The 23,199-nt window shown below is 44.1% G+C and overlaps 1 protein-coding gene across 1 annotated transcript in view; it reads left to right on the forward strand.

The window, feature by feature from the left end:
• Window positions 1-23,199, forward strand: part of ITGA5 (integrin subunit alpha 5) — a 228,363-nt gene that overhangs the window by 133,679 nt on the left and 71,485 nt on the right. Inside the window, exons 3-6 of the mRNA XM_030198318.1 lie at window positions 15,069-15,181; window positions 15,634-15,757; window positions 16,173-16,234; window positions 21,906-21,951. Of these exons, the coding sequence (XP_030054178.1) occupies window positions 15,069-15,181; window positions 15,634-15,757; window positions 16,173-16,234; window positions 21,906-21,951 (345 nt within the window). The remainder of the gene's footprint in view (window positions 1-15,068; window positions 15,182-15,633; window positions 15,758-16,172; window positions 16,235-21,905; window positions 21,952-23,199) is intronic.

The following is a 23,199-nucleotide window of genomic DNA, read 5'->3' on the forward strand; positions in this document are numbered from 1 at the left end:
ACTAAATTCAAATTATTCAAAGTTGTTAAATCACAAGCCAAATTGTGAAAAATTGAAGGACTGGTAGGCTGAAAATCTAACTGAAAGTGGAGTTAAACAGACATAAGCAAAATGATGGATAGAGAAGAATACGCCAGGAAATGGATCTAGGCGTCATCATGGAAAATACCTTGAAATCCTCTATTCAGTGTGGGGATAGAGATGTTAGCAATTATTAGGAAAGGAATGTAGACTAAAATAAAGAATATCATAATACCTCTGTATCGCTCCATAGTGAGAATACACTAAGAATTATAGGCAATCCTGGTTGCTTTATCTCCAAAAAGATGTAGTTGGATTAGAAAAGGTATAGAGAAGGGCAACCAAAATGATAAGCGAGATGGAATGATTCCCCTATGATGAAAGGCTAAAGTCAGGGCTGTTCAGCATGGAGACGAGATGGCTGAGGGGAGATATATGATGGAGTCCTATTATGGCACATTTGTAAGAGAATGAGTGCTTAAGGAGACCGTTTGTCCTGAGGCAAATGACGAAACATAGCTGTGTCGACACCTGTGCATAATAAGATAAGTTAATGTATTTGATATGAACTGAAAGATGTACCTTAAGATAATCAACATATGAGGACTATTTGAAGATTTATATGTATCTCACCTAAGCACTGATGATGAGATATAGTCTGCTTTGGTCTCCATTAATGAGATACCTTGGGGGAGCCACCACCACTGACTGGTCCAAAATGTTTTTTTTTAATGTCTATAAAGAGTAATGAAGCATGTGAAATATAGTTTGTAAGATGAAATACTGTTGTGATGGTGGATATTATTGGTGATCTATGTAAAGTTTTGAAGCTCTAGGATTCTTTTTGAAAATGTGGTCATTTGTTCCCCCGCTATTGTTAATTTTTATTGGACCTTTAAATAAGAGTATTTTATAATGGCAGTTCCATGCAAAACTGTCATTATAGAATTTGTGTTCAATGTGCACCATCCTAGAGCCTAAACTTCAGCACCATTAATAGAATATACCCCTCTATGACTTAGGTAAATCGCTTAAACTCTCCATTGCTTCAGGTACAAACTTAAGAGAGTGTAAGCCCTCTGCTATCAGGGAAATTCCTACTGTGTGTGATTATAACTCACCTTGAGTTAAAACTAAAAACACATGAGCTAAATCTAAAAATGTAATGTGACCATACTGAGCACTTAAGCAGGTCACAACCCAGTTCCCAAGCATGTGAACAAAACTGCCTCAAAGCCCACCTTATATCCCAGCACACTGGAATGAGGAAAGCTAATTTATCAGTATACCTCCCAAATCTCGGCCCCTCAAAGTTGACTGTATCAAAGGCAATAGTCAAATCCAAAAAGATTAGTATCATCCAATTTTTCTTATCCAACTCCCAACAAAGATCATGCAGCAATATCAGTCAAATAAAACACCATCTGCCTGGAATAACCCTTCCTTTCCTCCTCCTGGCTATTCATTACATATCCTAAACTCACCCTGCCTCCCCACCCAGCTTCCTGTTTCCTTATTAACTTTTTAAGACCCTTTGTCCACAATGGCTCTTTTATACTTGAGTCTTGGTAAAGTGCCAGACAGCCCAAACTCAGTAAGATGAAGTCTTCTCTCACAACCTCAAATTTTCTAGCCACGACTTTTCCCAATACTCTCTCCCCCCCCCCCCCCCAAATGAATGATTACCGCCAGGGGGAAGTTTCAAAACCATCAATTGTTGTGCCACTACTTTCATTTACTTTCCACCAAAGAAAGCAAATTGGATACTGCTTGGTAATCATCCCTTACTGCTGCATCCAAGGTAGAATTTTTCTAAAGTGAGTTTCGGAGCAGAGGAATAAGCCAATGAGAAATTGTTACTAGCAGGATCACACAAGTTCAGTGTCCCTATTTTAAAACAAAACTTAATGCAGTCCAGTAGAACAGTATCTCAGACAGAATCTGGTCAATAGACAGACGTGATTCAGTGACTGACTGGGTTAGGAACTGGTTGAGTCGAAGGCGACAGAAGGTAGTGGTAAATGGAGCTCACTCTAAGGAAAAGAATGTTACCAGTGGTGTGCTGTAAGCATAGGCGCCCCGTATAAGAGGCTTGGGGAGGCTAAGCCTCCCCAGCCCAATGGTCGACTTCCGGGTGTTGTGCCCGCCCTACCTGCTCCCCTCGCGCGTGCGGTTTAATTGTTTTAGTTCCGTGGCAGCGACGTCATTGATGTCGCTTCCACGGAGAATATGGAGGTCAGCTCCGCCCTCTTGGCAGCGACGCAACGTCATTGATGTCGCTATGGAGGTAAGCTCCGCCCCTCCGCCCCCTTGGCAGCGACGCGCCGTCATTGACGTCGCTACAGAGGTAAGCTCCGCCCCCTTTAGCCTCCCCAAAACAGTTGGCTACTGACCGTCTATGGCTGTAAGGTTCGGTTCTTGGGCTGGCTCTTTTTAACATTTTTGTAAGCAATATTGCTGAAGGGCTGTCTGGTGGAATTTGCCTCTTTGTGGTTGATACCAAAATCTGCAACAGGGTAGACACACTTGATGGTGTGGATAATATGAGGAAGGACTTAGCGAAGCTAGAGGAATGGGTCTGAAGTTTGGCAGCTTAGATTTAATGCTAAACAAAAGCAGGGTAATGCATTTGGGCTGAAAAAACCCAAGGGAACAGTACAGTTTAGGGGGTAAAGAACTTCTATGCACGAAAGAAGAGCGGGACTTGGGTGTGATCATAAGTGATAATCTTAAGGTGGCCCAACAGGTAGAAAAGGCAACGGCGAAAGCTACAAGGATGCTTGGGTGCATAGGGAGAGGAATGGCCAGTAGGAAAAAGAAGGTGATAATGCCCCTGTATAAGACTCTGGTGAGACCTCATTTATAATATTATGTACAATTCTGGAGACCGCAACTCAAAAAGATATAAGCAGAGTGGAGTCTGTTCAGAGGACAGCTACTAAAATGGTCAGTAGTCTTAATCTTAAAGCATATGGGGACAGACTTAAAGATCTCAATATGTATGCTTTGGAAGAAAGGCAGGATATACGATAGAGACATTTAAATATCTGTGCGGCATAAGTGCACAGGAGGCGAGTCTCTTTTCAATTGAAAGGATGCTCTGGAATGAGAGGGCACATGATGAAGATGAAAAGCGTGCATAAGCCTTTCTTGACTTGGCTGAAAGGGATGCCCTGAGTCTTGCTTTAGATGCCTATCCGCCTTATTTTTGAAAGTGATGGGCGCCCAGATTTTGACCCAAATCGGGAGATAGGCGCCCATCTCGCAAAGGCGCCCAAATCGGTATAATCGAAAGCCGATTTTGGGCGTCTTCACCTGCAATCTGTCGCGGAAACGGGCAAAGTTGACGGAGGCGTGCTGGAGGCGTGGTAAAGGCGGGACTGGGGCGTGTTTATCGGCCGAGGAGAGATGGGCGCCTTTGGCCGATAATGGAAAAAAGAAAGGCGTTTTTAGCGCAAATTTGGGTCATTTTTTTGGACACTTTTTTTTTCACGAACAAGTCCCAAAAAAGTGCCCTAAATGACCACATGACCACCGAAGGGAATCGGGGATGATCACCCCTGACTCCCCCAGTGGTCACTAACCCCTTCCCAGCATTAAAAAAACAACTTTAACAACTTTTTTTTCCAGCCTGTATGCCAGCCTCAAATGCCATACCCAGCTCCATCACAGCAGTATGCAGGTCCCTGGAGCAGTTGTTAGTGGATGTAGTGGACTTCACCCAGGTGGATCCAGGCCCACCCCCCCCCCTACCTGTTACACTTGTGCTGGTAAATGGGAGCCCTCCAACCCACCCCCAAAACCCACTGTACCCACATGTAGGTGCCCCCTTCAGCCATAAGTGCTATGGTAATGGTGTAGAGTTGTGGGCAGTGGGTTTTGGGGGGGGATTTGAGGGGCTCAGCACCCAAGGGATGGGAGCTATGGACTTGGGAGGTATTTAAAGTTTTTTTTCTAATTGTTACAAGTGCCCCCTAGGGTGCCCGGTTGGTGTCCTGGCATGTGAGGGGGACCACTGCACTACGAATCCTGGTCCCTCCCACGACCAGGATTTGTTCGTTTTTGAGCTGGCCGCCTTCAGTTTCCATTATTGCTGAAAAACGAAACCGCCGAGCTCAAATCCACACAACTCCGATGCATTTGCCGGGCACAAACCATAGTATCGAAAAAAATGATGGGCGCCCATTTTTTTTGAAAATACAGTCTGTCCCGCCCCTTCACGTACCTGTTCGTGGACATAGACACTCATGGAGATGGGCGTTCGCGTTCGATTATGCCCCTTCACCTGTCCTTTTCAGGGCTAAGAAAACAACAGGGTAATCAATCTGCAAACTCCAAGATGGAAAACAGACGAAGCAGATACGTACGTGGAAAACAATAATTAATAAATATAGATCAATAAAAAATTAGCAAGTATTTTGTTTTTACTTGTTTATATTTCTAATTGTTATATGACTGTTTGTTTTGTAGCCCCTGATGCAGCCCAGTTGGGCGAAACACGGCCTGTGTCGGGCTTGCTAATTTTTTATTGATCTATATTTATTAATTATTGTTTTCCACGTACGTATCTGCTTCGTCTGTTTTCCAACTTTTCAGGGCTAATGCAGACTTCCTCTTCTCTACCTCAGCTAAGGACCTTCTTCACTCTTGTCATTAATTTGGGCCTTGGGGGTGCCTTGACCATCCCACAACCCAAGCAGTGCTACCACCTTTTTTTGGCATTGAGGTCCCTTATCAGGCTTTATCCTAGGTGTTCCTTTCTACTTCCTCATCTTGGGTTTCTCCTGAGTGTCCCCTTTTCTCTGCCTTGTAGGGCCTCTACTTTCCTGGCCCCTCTCTGGAACTCTCTGGTCAGTTTGAGATTGGGTGTGAACCAAATTATTGGCCTTGGTGTTTTTCCACCCTTTCAGCCAAGGCTTCCTCCTCTTGCTCACTCACTGGATCTCTTGTAAATATAGTCCCAATTTTCCTGCTCTAGTTCAGCTCATTTCTGACCCTGCAGGAGCTGCTTTACAGTATCAGTAAGCTCTTCATACTGGCTTCTCAGTTCCCTGTTAGCTCTACCCTGGCTTTCTACCAGCTCCCTTGTTTGTTGCAGTTCTGCGGTTAACTTTGCTAGCTCCTGTGCATGGAATTGCCTCAAATTTTCTGTCAAGGTGACCAGCTCTTGCTTGTCCCTGCCTAACCTCTCTGTCTTTTCCTGAGCTTGCCTCAATTCCACAGCCAACTTGGCTACTTCCTGTATGTGTAGTTGCTTCAGCTGTTTCATCTGAGTAGCCAATTCTTGCTTTGGGCTAAGTGTCCCACATTTTCCTGGGCTTGCTGCAAGTCTGTGGCTAACTCATCTATCCTCTGGGTGTGTAACCTCTGCAGTTCCTCAACTTGGGCTGCCTGCTTCTGAAATGGCATCAAGTTAGGATTGAGATAATCAGGGTCATGGAAGAATAAGAAGCAGGATCTCAGGAGTTACTGATTATGGTATCTACATGGTGGTAAGCACCCCATTTAATGCTGAGAATTACAATCTCTTAACTAGTATTAACTCACATCCACAACATTATCTTCGACATTTTCTGTTATAAACGTTTCTTAAGTAGTATTGGAATTTTCTGGTCTTGGATTCTTGCTTCATTATGGTGGACTACAAAGAAGCTGACATATGGCGTGTGCTTTGTTCTCTGTGTTTCTTGGCTTATTGCAGTACTTACACTTAATTTTCTGTATCATTCTTTGGTTTTGTTTTGTTTTTTTTGGTTGAAAAAGATAATAAAAATAAAGGAATGAGACGATAATTAATAACACATGCTGTTAGTTTGACAGCGAGTCCTGTGAGGAGTATGGCGATCTGTTCACTCAGTGACTCAGCAATGACATAGATGCCAACTATATGGGTGCATTGGATGCTTGAGCACCCCAAATAATTGAGTAAACTTCATTATGTCCAGAAAGGGTAATGAAGTCAATTCTATAACTGGGATCCACATTCTGAACACGCAGACAAGCACAGTTTAATGGAACAGAGTCAACGTGGCAAGAGAAGGTGTGAATAAACATGTTGGGTAAAGGTGAGCCACTTGATATAGTGTATCTAGATTTTCAGAAAACTTTTGACAAAGTCCTTCATGAGAGACTCCTGAGAGAATTAAAAAGCCATGAGATAGGAATGGGAACTAGTTTAAAAGATAGAAAATGGAGAGTAGTGTTAAATGACCAATTCTCTCAGTGGAGGAAGGTGAATAGTTGAGTGCCCCAGAGATCTGTACCAGGATCAGTGCTTTCATGATCTGGAAGTGAAGTGACAAGTGAGGTGATCAAATTTGCAGATGACACAAAACTAACTTCAAACTTGTTAAATCACATGTGGACAGTGTGAAATTCAAGGAGGACCTTGAAGTCTACAAGACTGGGCATCTAAATGGCAGATGAAATAAATGTAGACAAATACAAAGCGATGCACATTGGGAAGAATAATACAAATTATAGCTATATGATGCTAGGTTCCACATTAGGAGTCGCCACAGAGAAAAAGGATTCAGGGGTCATAAACAATATATTTCATGACATCTGCTCAGTGTGCAGCAGTGGCCAAAAAAGCAAACAATTTTAGGAATTATTAGGAAAGTAAGAGAATAAAAGAGAGAATATCATAATGCATCTGTATCGTTCTATGGTGGGGCTGCACCTTCAGTATTGTGTGCAATTCTGGTCACTGCATTTCCATAACAACATAAGCGTCACCATACTGGGGCAGACTGAAAGTCCATCAAGCCCAATAGCCTGTTTCCAACAGTGGCCAATCCAGGTCACAAGTACCTGACAAGATTCCAGAATAATAAAACAGATGTTAAGCTGCTTATCCTAGAAATACTGATGGCCCTCTACTTTTAATGTATAAATAAACACAACAGAGTGCAAATAGTAGAGATCTAACCACTTAATTGCTCGGTAGGTATATTTAAGGGAAGTCTCATACAGTCACTTTAGGCAACAAGCTTGTATACAGTGATATGCCTAATTTGAGTGACAACTCTAATCATAGCCAACCCCCTACCGTCCTATATATTTTTTTCTTTCCGTCTGCTAATGAAATGATAACTGGAAAGCTTTTATAGTGCAGCTAAGTGATACAAGTAAATTCAGTGGAAGTTTTCTATTTCTTGTACATTTTTTTATGTTCGATATATATCCATATGTATCCAAATTCAAACACTTATCTGTGTGTATATTATGGAGCGATCCCAGGAGTTCTTGCTATTCCCTTTTAGACAGGTGCCTGTTTCGCCCAAATGCTTTGTCAAGGGACAGTCCTGTAAAAGCAGAAATATACACATATCAGAAACCACTACTGTTGGAAAGAGTAAACAAGTAATTGACATCTACCTGTTCTACTCCACTCAGTATTTTATAGATCTCTATCATATCTCCCCTCAGTCATCTCTTCTCCAGACTGTAGAGCTCTAGCTGCTTTAGCCTTTTCCTCATAGAGAAGTCACCCCATCCCCTTTATATTTTTCGTCACCATTCACTGTACCTTTTCTAATTTCTCTATATCTTTTTTTGAGATTGAATGACCAGAATTACATACAGTGTTCGAGGTGTGGTCGTACCATGGAGTGATAGAAAGACATTATAACATTCTCATTTTTGCTTTCCATTCTTTTCCTAATAATTCCTAACATTCTATTTCCTTTCTTAGCCGGTGCTGCACACAGAGCAGAGGGTGTCAATGTATCATCAACAGTGACCCCTAACGTGGAACCTTGCATCACGTAGGTATAATTAGGGTTCCTCTTTCCCACATACATCACTTTGCACTTGCTCACATTAAATGTCATCTGCCATTTGGAAGCCCAGTCCTGTAAGGTCCTCTTGCAATTTTTCACAATCCTCTTGCGATTGAATAACTTTGTGTCATCAGCAAATTTAATTACCTCACTAGTTATTCTCATCTCTAGATCATTTAAAAATTTTGTTAAAAAGCAGAGATGTGGTGGAACTGGAAAGGTTACCAAGAAGACTGACCCAAAACGATTAAGGAGAATGGAAGGACTCTCACATGAGGAAAGGCTAAAGAGGTTAGGGCTCTTCAGCTTGGAGAAGAGATGGCTGAGGGGGAGATATGATAGAGGTGCCCGAACTGACCAGATGACCACCAGAGAGAATTAGGGATGACCTCCTGTTACTCCCCCAGTGGTCACTAATCCCCTCCCACCCTCAAAAAATATCTTTCAAAATATATTTTGCCAGCCTCTATGCCAGCCTCAGATGTCATACTTAGGTCCGTGACAGCAGTATGCAGGTTCCTGGAGCAGTTTTAGTGGGTGCAGTGCACTTCAGGCAGGAGGGCCCAGGCCCTTCCCCCCCTACCTGTTACACTTGTGGTGGTAAATGGGAGTCCTCCAAAACCCACCACAAACCTACTTTACCCACATCTAGGTGCCCCCCTTCACCCGTAAGGGCTATGGTAGTGGTGTACAGTTGGGGGTAGTGGGTTTTGGGGGGGGGGGTTTGGGGGCTCAGCACATGAGGTAAGGGAGCTATGTTCCTGGGAGCAATTTATGAAGTCCACTGCAGTGCCTCCTAGGTTGCCCGGTTGGTGTCCTGGCATGTCAGGGGGACTAGTGCACTACAAATGCTGGCTCCTCCCACGACCAAAGGGCTTGCTGAGATGGGCGTCCTTGGTTTCCATTTTTGCCGAAAATCAGAAACGACGAAATCTAGGGATGACCTAAATGTCAAGATTTGGGCATCCCCAACCGTATTATTGAAACGAAAGATAGCCGTCCATCTTGTTTTGATAATACGGGTTTCCCCGCCCCTCCATCGGAACGTTTTGTGAGGACGTCCTCAACAAAACTTGGTTGTTCCTTTCGATTATGCCCCTCTTTGTCTTCCCCTGCATGGCCAGGCTCTGCGGATACCCGAGTGTGCTGTGCAGTAAGTTGGGGAAGTCTCACGAGACTTGAAACCGTGAGACTTCCTGTACCACTTGGCTCAAGTATCTGCATAGCCTAGCCGTGCAAGAGAAGACAAAAAGTTTGAGGCAGTAAGGAATAAGAAAAAAATCCACAGCCCGAGCCCAGCTTTAAAGGTAAAAGGGGGGGGGGGGATGAAAGAAACTGGGTGGTCTTCTTAGGTAGTGTTAGGGTGCGGTGGGGTGGGATAGGGTAGGAGGGAGGATGATGACGGAAATTTAGAAGGAAAATCTCCTTCCCTACGTTCCCCCCCCCCCCCCCCCCCGAGACAGAAGGCAAGGCTTTGGGGGAAAGATGCCTTTAGGAGGTAGCATGTTTTCACACTTAGAGATTGCGATGGTTGCTTTAGAAGTGGTGAAGGCTGAGGAGGCTCAAAAAAAATGAATAAAAAGAAAAGAACAAAAAAAAAAAAATTCTACAAAAGTTAAGAAAAACTGGAATGTGTTTACAACAATGTTTGCAAAAATCGCTTTGTGCTTCGGGCCCTGTTTACTAAGCTGCGCTGTAGGTGTGCAAAGCTTTTAGCGTGCGCTAAAAATTAGCATGCACTAATGCTGGAGATACCCATAGAAATATAATGGGTGTCAATTTTTTACTGCCCAAAATGCATGCCGTATTTTAATCGTTGCCAACCCTAATTTTTATTACTATTCACAAATATCTAACTGGCTGAAAACACCTAAAAATGAAATGTATAAACTCCTCTAGCTCGAAGCCCTAAGTTCATTGAAATGTGAGCTCTCCCTCTGGTGTGTATTCCTTGCTAGGCCTCGCTTACAAGTTGTACCTGGGATGGCTTGCTGCGGTGGCAGGCGCTGGTTCTGATGTGTCTGCAGCTTCTACCATGACTTAATTACAGAGAACAGATTTGGTTTCTGTTGCTGAGCAAAGATGAAATGAGAGCAAGATTAGACAAACTACTTCTAAGAAAGATGAGAGGAAGAGGTGGTGAGGGATGGGAAAACCTGGCTTTTTTGCAGTCAGCAGAAAAAGAATGATTGAATCTCATTCTGCCAAATGCTGATGATGAGGTGGTATAAAGTGCTGATGGTTTTTATTTTATTTTTACAACCTTAAGACAATCTCAATACAAAAAAACTTCCCAATTAATGTACAAACCTCTCAACAAGAAAAAAAAGAAGACAGCTGGGTTCTAAAAGCCTCATAGGCACATTAGGAAAACAATTATAGGAATTAGCTGCTGTCAGACATAAAATAAGTCCCATAACTTAGGTAACAATACCTGTACCCAGTGGTGTGCTGATAAATAGAAACAGAGAAACATGATGGCAGATAAAGGCCATATGGCCCATCCTCTGTAACCCATAACTCTTTCTTTTCCTAAGCGATCCCACATGCTTATCCCATGCCTTTTTAAATTCTGACACAGTCCTTGACTCCACAACCTCCACCGAGAGGCCAATCCATGCCTCCACCACCCTTTCTGTGAAATAATACTTTCTTAGATTACTCTTAAGCCTATACCCTCTTAACTTCAGGCTCTCTGTCCAAAAAAACAAAAACACCCGTAGATATGTACGTAACTGTATTATACATTCTATTGGTACAAATGATATAATGCGGGCAGCAACCAATTTACAAATAATGTTAAAGCATACAATATTCTTTACTGTAAATTCCAAATGATCAATTGAGTTTTGCCACACTCTTGTATCTGTAGCCAACTTATGTTTGCTATTCATCCCAATCTACTAATTCTTTACACAATAAAATTATTGACATTAAATCTGACATATGATTTACTGTCAGATTATTTCTCACCCTGTTTACCAATCTACCCACTACTTGGAAACTGGAACAAGCTAGACTGTTACACATTCCTACACGGACACTACATGCCAGCAGAGTCCTTCACCTCAGTCGCACATGCAGAACATGGACAGACCCTCAACTGATACAAAATAGGGGGGGCCACAAGAAACATGCAGACAAAAACTGGAGACCCCCAAGAAAGCCAGATTCTATATGCAGTGAAAATACTGGTGAAAGTAACAGAAATGCATTTTCTTCCATACTCTTCTAAATACAAAATTAGAAAAGATATTTCCAAAAAAACAAGCATCCATGAGCAATATATTTCTAAAAAAAAAATGCAGACTAGCATGAGCAGCATATCCCCCTTTCCTTTCCCTCCCCTTCATGAGCAGCATGTTCCCCTCTCCTCTCCATCCTCTTCTATGTGCTGTATTTCTCCCTTTTCCCTTTCCTCCATATATGACGTGTCTCCCACTCTTCTCCCTTAAGGTCTCTCCCTTTCATTCACATGCAGCTTGTCCTCTTTCTCTCTCATCCATGCAGCTTTTGCCCTTCCTTCCCTCTCATCCACGCAGCTTGGCCTCTCCCTCGTGCAGCATGTTTCTCAAAACCCCCTCTCCTTACCACCTTTTGCTCCCCACTCCTTCATTGGACAGCCCTGGTGGTCCAGTGGTCAGCTGGGGCAGGAGTGATCCTCCTATATTCCTGCCCATGCAGTCTCCACTCTTCTCTGTACTGAAAATGGCTGCCGTGAGTTCCCACAGCAATCTCGTGAGACTGCTGCGAGTTCCCGCCACAATCAAGCAAGACTGCTGCTGAAACTGTTTCCTGCAGCAGCAAGAGGAGAAGGGCAGCGGCTTGGCAACAAATTTCTTTGGCTGGTAGGGGAACAAAATGTAGGTGGTAACTGGGGTGTATTTAGGGCAGGTAAGCACTAATTTTCAGCACTAGAAAAATGAGTGGCAGGCCTAAATGTAAAAGTTATGGGCTAGATTCTATATATGGTGCCTGAAAAATGAGTGCTGAAAAAAATTGCCTAGGCATATTCTATAAACTGTGCCTAAATTTAGGAGCGGTTTATAGAATATGCATAAATACAGGCGTAGTTTAAAGAATACGTCCAACACCCATTTTCTGCGACTATATTTAGGCGCAGCCATTTACGCCAATGAAAACTTGATGTAAATGCCGACCCCTAAATCACATTCAGAATGGGCATATTTTGTAACACTGCGTGCAAATTCTAGGAATGCGCACAACCTGCCCGTGCCCCTCCCATAGCATGCCCCCTTTTGGGATCCATGTGGTAGAATTTATTCGGACTACTTTATAGACTACGCTTAACGAGTAGTGCACATAAATTCTAATTAGTGCTTATAACATAGTAACATAGTAGATGACGGCAGAAAAAGACCTGCACGGTCCATCTAGTCTGCCCAACAATTTAAACTCATATAATTAACATCCAATTATTGGCGCTGGTTGGCTTGTTGAGTTGTGCACACAAATTCAAAATACACTCAGATTTGTGCATACAGTTCAAGTTGCACAAATATAGAATTTGGGGGTATGTGTAGAATCTACGACATTAAAGATGAATTTTTGGCTGAAAATAGGGCATAAATTTAGCTTTTTTTGAAGATTGTAAGCTCTCTAAGGACAGGAAGACACCTACTGTACCTGAATGTAACTCACCTTTAGCTACTACTGAAGAAACATAGGAGTAAAATCCCACACTCCTTCCCCATGCACCTCTTTGGGTTTGTAGTGTACTATTGGAATAGGTGTGTGTGTGTGTGTGTGTGTGTGTGTGTGTGTTTGCAATGCTTGCATTTCCTAACTCCCAGGTATAGATTTGAATATCTTAATGGTGTACTATTCTTATGTAACAAGCTGTTTGGAGCTGAGAACATCAGTTTGTTTTCTTTTTGTTCTGGAGCATGCACCAAACTGTAATATCCTCTCTGTCAGATGCTTAATGACAGGAGAGGAAAGGAATTCCTGGCTCTGTAGGGGTCAGCTGCCATCATGCACGCCTTGGAATGCTCATAATTAAAATAGGATTTGTGTGGAAGCAGTTAAAATTATATCATGAGGAATTCTTTCTCCCTCAAGAGCTGTATGTGGTTTTTGTGGTGTGCTTTTTCTTAAGTCTTTGATCTTGTACATAGATTAGCTGAAAATAGGTGTGTGCCCGGAGTACCATGCTTACCAGAAGTACCTGCATGCAGGTGCTGAGAGAGAAGGTTGGGCAATGTAATGAGCACCCTCTAGTGGCCAAGATGAGGTCCACATGAGGAAGATGGGACATCTGTCCAGTAAAAAGGTCTTGTCCGGACCCTGTATAGGTATAGCCCTGGTTCTGTACTCGGTTGTTTCAACTTTTCAATAAGAAACTTCTAGGGGAGGGAGGAAAAGAAGGCTTTGGACTCAGGAGCAACGTTAGGAAAAATTTCTTTACAGTGAATGTGGTGGAAGCATGAAACAGGAACAGTCTCCCAGTGCATCAGATATTGCTTAATGGGCAGAGATTTCAAGTCTCACTCATGTGAAGGCTTTCATCGTACTGTTTCAGCCCCTTCTCTCGCTCATTAGAGCAGGGCTTCTCAAACTGTGGCCTGGGACCCCAAATGGGGTCAAAAAAACCTGTGTTTGGGGTCATGACCTAGGTGCATCGTTATTCTACACCTCTAGTTTCATTTGTCTGTAATCATGGGGTCACAACAACAAAAAGATTGACGAGCACTGCATTAGAGCCTCAGTGCCAGTGCACTGATCCTGATCATTGCTTTTGTGAGAGGGAAGTCTTGAGGAGAAAAGCCAGAAGAAATGTGAGCACACCTTCTTGTGTTTCCCACCGTATCCAGGGGTGTGCTGGTAAATTGTTAACAGGGGGCTCTCTCTCACCAGCAAAGTAAAAGAGAATTCAGGAGGGGCCCAAGCCCACGTTTTGGGATCCATTTGTTAAAGTAGCCATGCAGAACCGGCTCCCAAAATTCTTAAAAACTTAACAAACGGCTCTCGAGAGCCTGTGAGAGCCTGCTCCAGCACATCACTGACCGTATCCCTTTTCCGAGTGTGCATGCCAGGAAAGGCAGTGTTGCAAATTTAAATAAATCATAATGTAATTATAAGTTCTATGGAGCAGGGACTGTCTGATGTTTGTATAGTGCAGCATGTGTGTAGTTACATTTACAGTAGTAGTAGAGTGAGTGGAAGTGTGTACTCTAATTTCCATCATACATAGACTCCTTGGGCCTAATATTCAGAGGGGGTTTAATCATGCAGGAGAGGCCCCTGCCCAGTTAAACCCTGCAAAACTCTCCGGCCACCGAGAGTCAGCAGCACTTAACCAGGTAGTACCCAAACAGCTCTATACATACCTGTGAAAATCTGTGCTAACCGACTGGATTAAGGGCAGTCCAGAGGCGGAGTTTAGGCAGAGCCACAATTTAATTAGGGGTGATATTCTTTCCACTTAACTGCCAAAGTGAGCGCATAATGTTAGGACAGCAAAAAGGCTGGTCTAATTTTATGCCCAGCTGACATTCGGGCACCGGTTCGAGTGTCGGTTGTACACCTGTCTGAATGTTGGCCCTACTACTGCTACTAATCATTTCTATAGCACTACTAGATGTACGCAGCACTGTACACATTATATGCAAGTACTTTCTCTGTCCCTAGAGGGCTCACAATTTAAATTTTTGTACCTGGGGCAATGGAGGATTAAGCGACTTTCCCAAGGTCACAAGGAGCTGCAGTGGGAATTGAAACCAGGTTGCCAGGATCAAAGCCCACTGCACTAATCATTAGGCCACGCCTCCTTCTGGGTCAGGGCACATACCTGGATATTCCATGCTGGGAGCCACACATGCCTGGCATTGAATAGCTGGGGTAGTTCAGCTCCTGGCTGTGAGTGACTTAGCCTGCAGTGGCTTTAAGTATTACCACCACCACACCTAGACGTTTCCCTTATTTATCTGCTTTTCCTCCAATGTCTCCTGCTGTGTCTTTCTTACATTCCTTCTGTAATCCCTGTTGCCCATGTTTTGTGATAATGGTGGGTGTGGGGGGGTGTAAGTACTTCATTCCCCCACCCGTAGGTTTTGTATTGCTTAATTGAAGGTATATGGACAGTCTCACACAGAGAAAGATAGCTGGAAGAGCTGCACAAGGAACGGGGTGGTGGGTCCCTCTGCTCAAGAGCTTACTCAGTCTGACAGTATTCTGTTTGTAAAGATGCCACGTGACCTCACACATTGTTTGTTTGTTTGTTTGTTTGTTTGTTGTGTACAGGAGCTCGCACTTCAGAGATCGATATAAACCAGACACAATGGGAAGAGGAGGTAGAGTTCAAATCCCGGCAGTGGTTTGGAGCAACAGTGCGTTCACATGAAAAATCTATTCTGGTAAGAGTTTGAGTTCATTTGTTTTTTTTTTTTTTTACAGCTCTGAGTAGTGTAACAGGAAAGGGAATGGGTCCCTATGCTTTAAGCAAGTCTGGAGCACTGGGGGGGGGGGGAGGAATTATATTGATGCATGACATGAGGTCGAAGGTCACGTTACTAGAACTACGGCTTATGAATCCAACTTTTGTCCTGCCTTTTGCTGGAGGTGAGATATTTGGGCTTTGAAGGTGCTCCCTTCTTAATGACAGACCTGCAAAAAAATGGGACTGAAAGGAACCTTAAGGTTTGTCTAGAATTGCAGAATCTAAGTTTATAAGAATGTGGACATTTTTCTTTCTTATTTTTGTTAATTTGTATTCCACCGCATCGGATCCATATAGATTTGAGAGAACATAGAAAGGATTGGTGGCAGAGGAACTGTGTATAATCAGATGTTATTACTCTCCCTCCAGGCCTGTGCCCCCTTGTACAGCTGGCGCACCAAAAAAGAGGAGCCCCTCAGTGACCCTGTTGGCACCTGCTACCTCTCTATGAACAACTTCACTAAATTTGTGGAATATTCTCCCTGCCGATCAGGTAAGAGTGCCACAGCGCTGGCTGCCAGTGAGGTGGTCTCCGCCATTCTTTAGTCTGATGCATTCATCACACTTGTGTTGTGCACAGATTCGCAAAGAATTCCTAATATCGTGGAAAAAGACTCCGTGCATTGATCCAGCTAAAGACGCACATGCTTCTATATTAGTATTGCTGTACTTGTGCCCTGGACTGCCCACTGTTTAGAAGCATGATACTGGGCTAGATGGACCCTGGTCTGACCCAGTAGGGCATTTCTTATCACTCCTTACTTATCTTGACCCTGTGACATACCCCTGTTATCCATTTGCACCCTCTTCTGTGGCTGTCCCAAGGGAATTAATTAAGTTGCTAGTTAAAAGCATGAGCAAACACCAAACCTAACCTGAATATTTTCTGCTCTCCCCCTCCCCCCTAGATCTGAGCTCTGCTGCTGGGCAGGGTTACTGCCAAGGGGGCTTCAGTGCTGAATTCACAAAGGTAAGGAATTCTCTGTCCTGTATGTGGCAGGGCTGTAAAGAGCTTCCCCTCTTCCTGTGAGCATTGCATGGCTCACTCTGTCAACCAGCTGGATTGCTCATTTTCTACAGCCTGTGTTAATAAGCATGTGCAATAAAATCTACTGGGTGCCCATTGATGGATTTTAGTGCAGATAGCATTATAACAAGGGTCCTTTGTTACTGGGTTTTTTTTTTCACCCACAAATTCTTAGGGCCTAATATAACAGATTTATGCTCCTAATTTTGAGGTGTGCTGAAAATTTACTAGGGCTGTGCTTAAATTTTATATTCAAAGGGCCTGATATTAAAAAAAAAAAAAAAAAAAGCTGAACTCCCATATTTGTTCCTGAGTTAGGCTGCTAAATTTGTACCCTGTTTTCAGACACACTTTGGTGCCTATTTCTCATCTGAAAATTCATCTTAATTTAGGAGCTTTAAAGTTATGTTCATAAATTAGGCCTTCCATTCATTTGCATAGATTTATGAGCCCAGGGCTTAATTTGCACACAAAAAGGAGGTGGAACTGTGGAGTTTGGGGAGGGGACTGGCAGGCCAAGGTTAGGAGTATCAGGAGATTTATGCCCAGATGATCAAAAGCCCTGCGCTGTTCCAAACAGCGCCCTAAAAATAGCGCAGGGACAGCGCAGGGCTTTTCTGCATCGATGATCAAAGATAATGCATGCAAATCTAAGCAGCGCTATTATCTTTGATCATCATGTTTTAGTGCGGGAGAATCCTCCCGCACTTGTTTGACAGGTCTGGGCTGTCAAACGCCCAAACCTGTCAAACAGCATGCCGCGCAAACCGTCTCCCACCCTCCCGCCCAGCGACGGGGGAGGGAGGGGGGGGGCTGGAGGTCCGGTGGGTCTCCAGCATCCCCACCCCCCGAACCCAATCCTTAAGTGGCCGCACACCCGAACCCACGCCGCCTCCCTAAAAATGCTGTCCTACCCTCCCGCCCACCCCAAATCCTCCCCCCAATGTTGTCCTTAGATTCCCTGGTGGTCTGTGGTGTGCTGTGGTGGATTGTCGGGGGGACCGGAGGTCCACTGGACCTCCAGCCCCCCGTTCGCGTTTGCCTTGGGGGGGAAGGGGGGCCTGCCAGCATGCAACTGCATGCTGGACAGGGCTCACCATTCCTCCCCAATGATCCGCAAAATCTAACGCCAGCTCGGAGCTGGCGTTGATTTTGCTGCGGCCAGCGACCCAATCTTTGGTGCGCTGGTCGCTGATCATTGGGGATGAATGCGTTAAGCGCCAATTAGCATGCATTTGCAAGCTAATTGCGCTAGAAGCCCTGTTTAGCATGCATTTGCATGCTACTTGCGCTGAGAGCCCTCGAGTGCGCTGTTTCAGGCGCTCGAGGGCTCTGATCATGGGTCGGCTGTAAACTCTGGTGCTAGTATGGCGTTAACAGCCTCTAGCGCCGGAGTTTGCTTTTGATCATGACACCCTTAAAGAGCAGAGAGACTGTTCTCTGCTCTGCTCTGCTCTGCTCCAGGCTTACTCACTCCCCTTCTCTTCCCTGCAGGCTGCCTGGAAGGGAGGGCTGGAGCAGAACACCCCTGCTGCCATGGAGTCTGTAACCCAAGCCATTCCCCCACAAGTTAAGCCCTGTATGAACTTATGGCTGAAAATTAGTGCTGAGCTAACTTCTTTCCCTCACTCTAAATCTGCCCCTGTTGCCACCTACTTTATACTCCTAAATTTAGGAGTTTAGTGATATTTTGAGTGCAACATTCAGCTCGCAACAGTCAGTGATTTTTAAGCTGATGATGGCTGCAGGTTAAATTAAGCCCGGATATTCAATGCCAGGCCATGTCCAATTTCCAGCACTGAATATCCAAGTGAGCGACAGCATCTGAAAGGCAGGTGGGTATGGCTGATATTCAGTGTTGTGCCAACCTAAGTAACCAGGCAAAGTTAGATAGACTTTTGGGGTCCAGCTTGCCCAGTTAGGTGTGCAGACACTGGAACTGAATATCTCTGGTGCCTGCGTATCTCCTGGCAGCGTCCTGGCTCTGCTGGACAGAGCTGCAGTGGTCTCTGCCAGTATTTAGCGGCACTTCTGGTTAAGCCCTGCTGAATATAGGTAGATGGCCCACTGAGCATGATTTAACTGGGCAGGAACCTCTCCTGATTGGTTAAATCACTTTAAGTATTGACTCCCTTTGAGTATAAATTTATGTACTCAGCCCTAGAAAATTTGGAAAGAGACCATTAGGCGTGTAAAGCGTTTGAATTTGTACCTTTCAATATAAACGTCAATGTGGCTTTTGCAAAGGTAAAAATAGGTTTAAACTAATTTGAATTCAACTTGCCTTGAACTAATGCTGAAAAGGCCTGAGCAACGCTTCTTCCTTGCTCATACTGCCATGGCTGCCGCCTCTATGGTTTAAGACCCATAAGCTCTGCATGCGTCTGACTGCAGAGTGAAGCGTGCAAGGAAATGGGGACTCTCCTGCATTCTATGTGACCAGTCCTATATTGCTGAGCTTTCGTTTAGTTTGATTTATATTCTTTTTTTTAATTAAGTGGCATCATAAAACATAAATACACACACACACATCTTAGAACTAAGTGAAACCTGGCTAGGTGAAAGCAAGGCTTTACCACTGGCTGAACTATGTCTAACGGGTTTCCATATCCAACATCAACCAAGACCGGGAAAATGGGGTGGAGGGGTAGCAGTTCTGCAAAGAATCACCATTCCCTAGCTAAATGAATCGGAATCTTTTTTTAATAGAAGAGAAAAACAATCTGGATGCCCATGGTATACTGAGCACCTCATAATACCACATCTGTACAAGAACTCCTTGATCTGATTACACAAGTAACCCTGAATTGCCCTAGGATGGTGATCATGGAAGATTTCAATATACACATCGAAACCACCACAGCTGTCTTCCTGGACACAGGGACAGCACTAGGATTCACACAGGTGTTCAGTTCTCCAACCCAAGTGTCACATACTACACTTGGTATTTTACAAAGGGGTTGACATCCCAGAATACTGGGATAGCGGTATTGAAATAACACTCCTATTGTGGACAGATCGTTTTCTAATTAAGTGATCACCTGAAACAAATGGCACCTCCCAGAGTTTGGAAGGAGATCAGAGTCAAGAAAAGGCTAACTACTGAGAATTTCCTAGAGGCCTTGGACTATCCATATGTGGATTAAAAGATAACTACAGTGTCAGAGCACGTTGGTATTTGGAATACACACTTAGCTAAGACTTTAGAGAAACTGGCACCACTAAAAATGGTCTTATGCCCCACTCTCAAAAGCTCACCTTGGTTTCCTCCAGAACTTCAGACCCTTAAGCGCAAAGAACGGAACTTGGAAAGGAGATGGCATAAATCTTGCCGGATGGAGGACAGGCTAAAACTGTAGGAAACACATGACAAAGTACCACCAAGCCTTAACAGCAAGCAACAAACAATATTTCTTTCAATGCATTGAACAGGCTGCCAGTTCAACCAAGCCACCTATTCAGCATGGTAAGCAGCCTACTGTAACCCCCACAACTGAACCAGCCTGCTCAGTCAACTGTAATGATTTTGCGCCATATTTTGCCAACAAAATTAAAAATCTGCCAGGATTTACAGGCAGTCCCACCTAGCCTCCAATCAGCTAACCAGGAGCACACAAACTTGCCCCCCTCCTAGTGCAGACATATGGGACTCTTTTAACCCAATAACAGAGGAGGACCTTAACAAATTCTAAGAGATCTTCAACCAGCTACCTGTTCCCTCAACCCATGCCCATCAAAGATAGGGGCTGCTTTTTCATTTTTAAACTGTGCTTATGATCTATAACCCTGCTCAAAAGGAGAACCCTGAAGTCAATTCTTTTTCACTAATAGGTACCCAATCAACTGGCCAGTTGTGCACCCAGAATTACTGGCAACTTCCAATTCAGCTTCCCCCCTCCTGTCACAGAGCCTTAATTTTTGCAGGAGGAGAGCATGGCAAATATTGTACTCCCCGTTAAATGCTGCGTGGCCTCCCTACATCTTCAGCCAGAGAAGCGCTTAAGTTCCTCACCTACTTACTAGACCAAGTGCTCTATTAGCACAGGTGCTTGTACGCATCTGCACACCTGTGTTATTTTTATAACTGCCATTACCCATGTGTAAAATACGGTGTACTTGTGGAAAATACTTTATAAAATTACCTCCAAAGTGTATTGACAGAAATAAGACTAATGCAAACAATATAAGGCGATATTTTGTTATTGGAAAAATATAATATATTTTGACTAGCCTTTGGGGGCTAAATCTTTCTCAGGTAAGGCAAAAGTCAGACAGCCCCTCGATGAAGCACACAATAGAATAAAATTAAATAATGCCATCCTTGGATATTTTAACAGGATTACCGCATGTGGGACATGGGAACGTAATTTTCTTATTCTGTCAGAGGTTCCCAACCTGTGGTGGCACACTAGTATGCCACAGGGAAACCTCAGGTGTTCTGTGCAAAGAAAAGATGGGGTTAGGTTACATCCACATGATCCACTGGTGGTCATTGTTGTGGTAGTCTTCCCTCCAGCCAGGAGGTAGCATCAACAAGAAGTATACCTTACCTTCTGCTGCCTGTTCTTCTGCTGGCTTTTCTCTTTATGAATCCTGGGCAAGAAGGTTTAATTGATAGGATATAGTGTCACATGACAAGTCTGAAGCATAACCACCATCTTGATACACTCAAAGCAAAGCAAACTATTGGTGCACACAAAGCCATACCTAGGCAGTCCTTATTTCTAATAAGCATTTGCTACTGTTTTGGGTGACTCAGTATGGCAGCAAGCTCTGCCTACTGGCTTCAGGCTAGATAATGGGCCAAGCACGCTCCCACTGTCTCCTGACAATTAAACCTCCTTGATCTTAGGAGACTGGGCGGGGGGGGGGGGGGGGGGTAGGGTGGATGGGAAGAGAAGTGATGATGCTAGGAGGGAAGGATAAGTGATTCAGGAGGAGAAGAGGATAAGGGGGAAAAGGAAGGTGGTGATGCCATGGGGATCTGGTGGGGGAAGGGGAGGGAAAGTGATGGTATACCATGACACAAAAGCAGCTGGGAATCACTGCCCAGCTCAGCATTGTAAAGTCATTGTTGGCATACTGTGTTCCATTTTGGGTCCAGTCCAGAGAACAGCAAACAATAAATAATAAATGACTGGAGCTTTGATGTGACCTGTAAGGCAAGGCTGGAAGAGCAGAGTTCAACAGTTTGGAAAAGACTAAGGGGGGCCTACATAAGAGGGTAGGGGGCAAAGCATATAAAATGGGGCGGAGACCTGTAGTTCTGCACCGCCACTGAGTAATGAGCTAAATTACTTGATGAAAGACTGAAGAGGAACTTTCCCATTGTGAGGGTAATTAAGCAGTAGAATGGGGGGGGAGGGGAGGGGAGGGGATGAATGTCCATCACTGGTGGAGTTTGAAAACCGAGTGGACATGACTGTCTGTAGTGGGTTGAGTGCTTTGAAGTCTGTCTGTGGAGGCTGTGGATATATTTGCTGACCTCTTTTGGTCCCCTTTCCATCTATACCCATTTCACCCTCTGATGCAGCTGAGGGTGTGTGGTATTATACCTGTCTAGCTGCAGTCTATAGCAGAATACTGAAATAAAAAAAATTCCCTCTTTTTGCAGACAGGGCGAGTGCTGCTGGGGGGACCAGGAAGTTACTTCTGGCAAGGTAAGAAGAGAAAGGTGAGGTGCCCATACCTTTAGACTGGGCCCTGTGGGGGGGGGGGTGGGGTGGAACAGTTAAGGCAATGCAAGGAAGACGAGCTTTTATAAATGAAGGCATGAATTAAAATGCTTTTGTACATCTTACTATAAAGGGAAGAAACCAAAAGGACAAGATGCCCCAGCTGTTGATACTAATGCTTCAGAGGAAGAGTGACAGAACAGACCCTGTGAATACATCCTAGTATCAGCACTTCAGGGTCCAGTAGCAAAGGGAGAGCAGGTCACTGTTCCAAGCACCAGAGCCAGGATCTGCTTGTAGAGTCCACAGTGTAGATTAGCATCCCCCCCTCCAGGACTGCCAGAAGGGAAGGTGTGAGTAGAGAGGCCATGTGTGATAGCTCGCTGATGAATGTGTTAAAGTCTGGCCATGTACATCGGGCATCCGGTAAGAGACAGAATGGATGGAGTAAGAACATCAAAACATCTTCATCGGAAACCTCCTTGTTTTGGGGTTGGGTTTATTATAAAGCCCAGGATTGACCTGAGTGCTTTGTATCCTGCTTTGTCCTCAAGGACTGCAGCTCAGCATTTCCCCAACGAATATGAGATCTGTTTGCATGCACTGCCTCCATTGTGTGCAATAGATCTCATATATATGCATTGGAGAAATCTTGAAAACCCGACTGGGTTGGGGCCCTCGAGGATCGAGGTTGCTCACCCCTGGCCTAGAGGAATTGACAATGGAGAACTTCCTTAAACTGTCTATATATATTTTTAGTTATTTATTATAAAGCAGTAAAAAGGCTATTTCTAATGAGATAAGGCATTGCTGCAGGGTTCTTATACTTGTTAAGACCATCACTGTCACCCACCTCCACAAACTTCAGTGGTATTTCTCCAGTTATACTGCAAACCAGAGTGGTGGCTGAATGGTCATAGCAGTTGTAAGTACTACTACTACTACTACTATTTAGCATTTCTATAGTGCTACAAGGCGTACGCAGCGCTGCACAAACATAGAAGAAAGACAGTCCCTGCTCAAAGAGCTTACAATCTAATAGACAAGAAATAAAGTAATCAAATCAATTAATGTGTACAGGAAGGAGGAGAGGAGGGTAGGTGGAGGCGAGTGGTTACAAGTGGTTATGAGTCAAAAGCAATGTTAAAGAGGTGGGCTTTACCAGTCTGGTTGAGGTGTTCTTGAGCATCTAAACATCTTCAAAGAAGTTTTCCTTTCTCATCTATAGCTCTT

The sequence above is a fragment of the Microcaecilia unicolor genome, chromosome 3 (genome assembly GCF_901765095.1).
Source record: "Microcaecilia unicolor chromosome 3, aMicUni1.1, whole genome shotgun sequence".
Taxonomy (NCBI): Eukaryota; Metazoa; Chordata; class Amphibia; order Gymnophiona; family Siphonopidae; genus Microcaecilia; species Microcaecilia unicolor.